The sequence below is a fragment of the Olea europaea genome, chromosome 19 (assembly GCF_002742605.1).
Source record: "Olea europaea var. sylvestris chromosome 19, O_europaea_v1, whole genome shotgun sequence".
In the NCBI taxonomy this organism is placed as follows: Eukaryota; Viridiplantae; Streptophyta; class Magnoliopsida; order Lamiales; family Oleaceae; genus Olea; species Olea europaea.
Genome location: NC_036255.1, coordinates 10,855,601 through 10,859,126, shown reverse-complemented (window position 1 = coordinate 10,859,126; position 3,526 = coordinate 10,855,601). Strand labels below are relative to the sequence as shown.

General features: G+C 36.9%; 1 protein-coding gene across 1 annotated transcript in view; it reads right to left on the bottom strand.

Annotated features, from left to right (window-relative positions):
* Positions 1 to 1,816, bottom strand: part of LOC111368350 (calcium-transporting ATPase 12, plasma membrane-type-like) — a 26,235-nt gene extending 24,419 nt beyond the window's left edge. Inside the window, exon 1 of the mRNA XM_022989581.1 lies at positions 5 to 1,816. Coding sequence (XP_022845349.1) covers positions 5 to 1,816 — 1,812 coding nt within the window. The remainder of the gene's footprint in view (positions 1 to 4) is intronic.
* Positions 1,817 to 3,526: the final 1,710 nt, after the last annotated feature.

Below are 3,526 nucleotides of genomic sequence, written 5' to 3'. Positions count from 1 at the left end.
TTGCTTGTCTCATCTCAGGTGCATATGGATTCTTCAAGCTCACAAGGGCTAAAAGGATTAACCCATGTTCAAGGGGTTTTAGGATTTCTTCGATATCATCAGCATCATCTTCTTCAATCTTGCCTCTCTCTTTTTCCTGGTCTATTTTTCTATAAGCAAAAGCCAGGACCTGGAGACATTTGGATGCAATTTGCCGAAATTCTCTATTCAACAAATCTTTTTTATCTTCATCTAGGGTTTGCATTGTTCCATCCCCCTTACAATAATGAGAGCACATGGATAGCATTTTTTCAAATTCTCCATTCCAATGAATGTGCAAAACTCTGCCTGCCTCTTCATGTTTCTTTAGCACCAAACCGCTAGAATTCTTGTTGAGATCAGGAGATTTATTAATATCAAGGACGGCACAAGAATTATTGAATTCAGAAATATCAATATCAAGCTCCTGGTGAGCCCAATAGCAAAGGGCGTTTTCTTGGCCATTGCAAGAAGCATATGCACAAACTCCATCTTGCAGAATTTGAAGGACTTCTCCAGATACTTCTGTAGAGACATCCTTAATAGAATCGAAACCAATCCACAAATCGGCCATCCTTGAATGGTGCAAGGCGAGATCATTGGTTATGCCAGTGCAGACTGTGGTGACTAAGCCGATTGTAGCACAAGATGGAAGTCTTTGAACTATTGCCCCGTGGGACTTCATTTTATTCGATGCATAAACAAAAGAGACGAAAATGCCTAATGGCAACCCGTCTCTCAAAGCGAAGAGTAAGATGCTAAGAACAGCAACCAATCCACTCGCTTTGGCGCCTTGCTTCTTCATCAGCTTTGCGGATTCATTCATCAAATCCTCTACCGTGTTCTTCACACCCTTTGAATCTGGGTTGTAACTGTCATCACATACATACAGGAAACATCGGAATAGCTGGACTACAAGAATGAATAACGAAAGACTCAGCCAAATTTTCTCCAGACAGGAGTTGGTATTATCAATTGAGATTTGCAGTTTGGATTCTTGGCTATCATTTTTCGGAGTACTGCTCTGTGATCTCATTAGCCGACTTCTTTCCGTGTTCTTGCCGACTGATAGCACAAGCATTTGGCAGTTGCCTTCCTTCACTTTAGCACCAGTAAAAAGAGAAGGATTTTTGTAATAATTGGAATCGCCACGGAAAAAATTATCATCGAGCTTAAATAAAGAGTTGCCTTCAACGAATAATCCATCAGCAGGGACCTGATTACCAGTCTGTAAGCACACAATATCACCGACCACAACTTCGGAATCCGAAATTTTTGGCACTTTCCCATGTCGAACAACACGAACATGTTTTTTAATCTTTGACAATCTCCTTCGGCTTATTCTGTACTTGATAAATCTACAGATAAGACCAAAGTAGAGGACAAAAAAGACGGCTGAAACCATTATTACTCCATCCCTAAGCCCTTCAACTGGCCCGTTTCTCTTGATTCCAATTACAGCAGATAGTACAGCACAACACAAAAGAAGGATAATTGTAGTATCTTTAAAACCTTGCAAAGCCAACCGAAAGAAGCCATCTACCACCACGGGACACGTCTGCTCCTCCAAGTATAAGTTGGGGCCAAATGCTTTGTGGCGTCGGTAAAGATCTTCTGTATCCCCTCTTATTCCTGTTTCTGCATTTGTTTCCAATGCAGCCATTAATCCTGGCATGCCACCAAATGGCTGAAGAGATTCGCTGTCATTCACTTGCACTAATTTTGCTAGACATTCCTGGTTAACTCCGAACGTGGGAACTTCCGCTGGATTTCCACTGTTGAGCATTGAATCCGCCATGGGGCAAGAAATATTTGCTCATGCACCCCTTTTTTTTTTTTTTTGGGTAAAGTTTACAAAAATATTTAGGGTTTATAATTTTAGCTAAAGAAAAGTTTCAGTTACACTCAAGAAGTCGTGGGGTGTATGTTCATATTCTTCTGTTAGAATGCCTAATATTAATGGCAAATGAAGTTGGAGAAAATGAAATAAATAAGCTAGGAAGTTCATTGGAATTTTTCTAGGAATTTTCCCCTTATTGAGTGTAATGATTAAATCTCTTTGATTCATTTTATGCAGTTCATCCAGTTGAATAATGCCAAAATTTAAGTTTTTAAATGAAAGAATTAATATAATATTAGAGAATCCAAAGATTTGTGTCAAGGCCTTTGATTAAAAAAAAAAAAATTACATGTGTTAGAGTCGTATTGAAAATGAATTTAAATGTGTTCTTGAGCTTTTTTAAGTGATACTTGAGAATTGAGATCGATGTAATAGTTAACAGTTAACACAAATTGTTGTCAGGCCCCTTTGTCAGGCCCCTGTTAGTCTCGAACCTATGACCCATTGAACATATATAAGTTGTGCTTACGAAATTAAGAGAAATGCATGTTTTTGAAATGATAACTCTGTTAGTGGGGACACTACAGTGGATTTTGACATGTGGCATCATTCTAGCCATTTGATCTGTTTCTTGAATCTTCCGGCCTTATAATCTTGGAATGACTCTTTGACTGGACTATTGAATGAGATATTTTTTGGGTTATGCAAATTGTCTCTTCTCTCTCTTTCTTCTTGCGAGAATGCCTTATTCTTGGTAGATTAGGGTTCTTAGATTTGTGACTTTACAATGTTTAAATATTTGTAATCTCTTTGTGAGGCTATAAATCGAGAGAGGCATATTATTCTGGGTTGTTCTTATGGATTTTGAGTGATTGACTGTGAGCAGTTCGTCTATGGTATATCTATGTGATCTAGGCTAATTCCTTCGTGGTTTTGCAGTTTCCTTTGTGGTTCTTGAAAAAGATAAGTCTTGATGACTTAGTCTCTTGTAATATTTGTAACATTTGTGTACTCTTGCTGCCAGTTTTTGGCTACTGAAACCTAGCTTAATCCATTTATAATGGATGTTCAACAGAGGATTAGGCGTTAAAAGCTGTCGTTGGACCTCTGAGGCCACGGTCAAAAAATTCATGTGTTGTTTTTTGCACTTTTACCTACTATTTTGATGATTGGTTTATGAATCTTAGTTAATACTTGTGTGATTTCGACATTTCAGCCCCTATTATGTATAGAATCTTTAAAATCTTTTTCAAAAAATATTTCCTCTGCAAAATAATTTTCAATGTGAATTCATAACTTTTTATACTTTCTGACTACAATTTTCCGAAGAGAATACTCAAAATCTATTATCAAAATTCTAAATCAAACGATCCCTCAAATATTAAAACATTAAATGTTAAAGAAACTTGAACGAGGATTATATTATACAAGAGTTTCAATCAATTAAAACTAAGACAATGATATCTCTCATTAGCTAAATTTGGTTGTTTTTTCATGTTGAAAATCTTATGAAAATTTCTGAAATTTCTTGGAGAAATTACTCAGATATTTCATTAATATTTAGCCCCAAAAGTCTTCTTTAAACTTAACGCGGCTGCATATCATGGTCAAAAGAGAAGAAAACGACCAACTAATACCAACTACGGTCCAAGATACTTTTTCCATCTG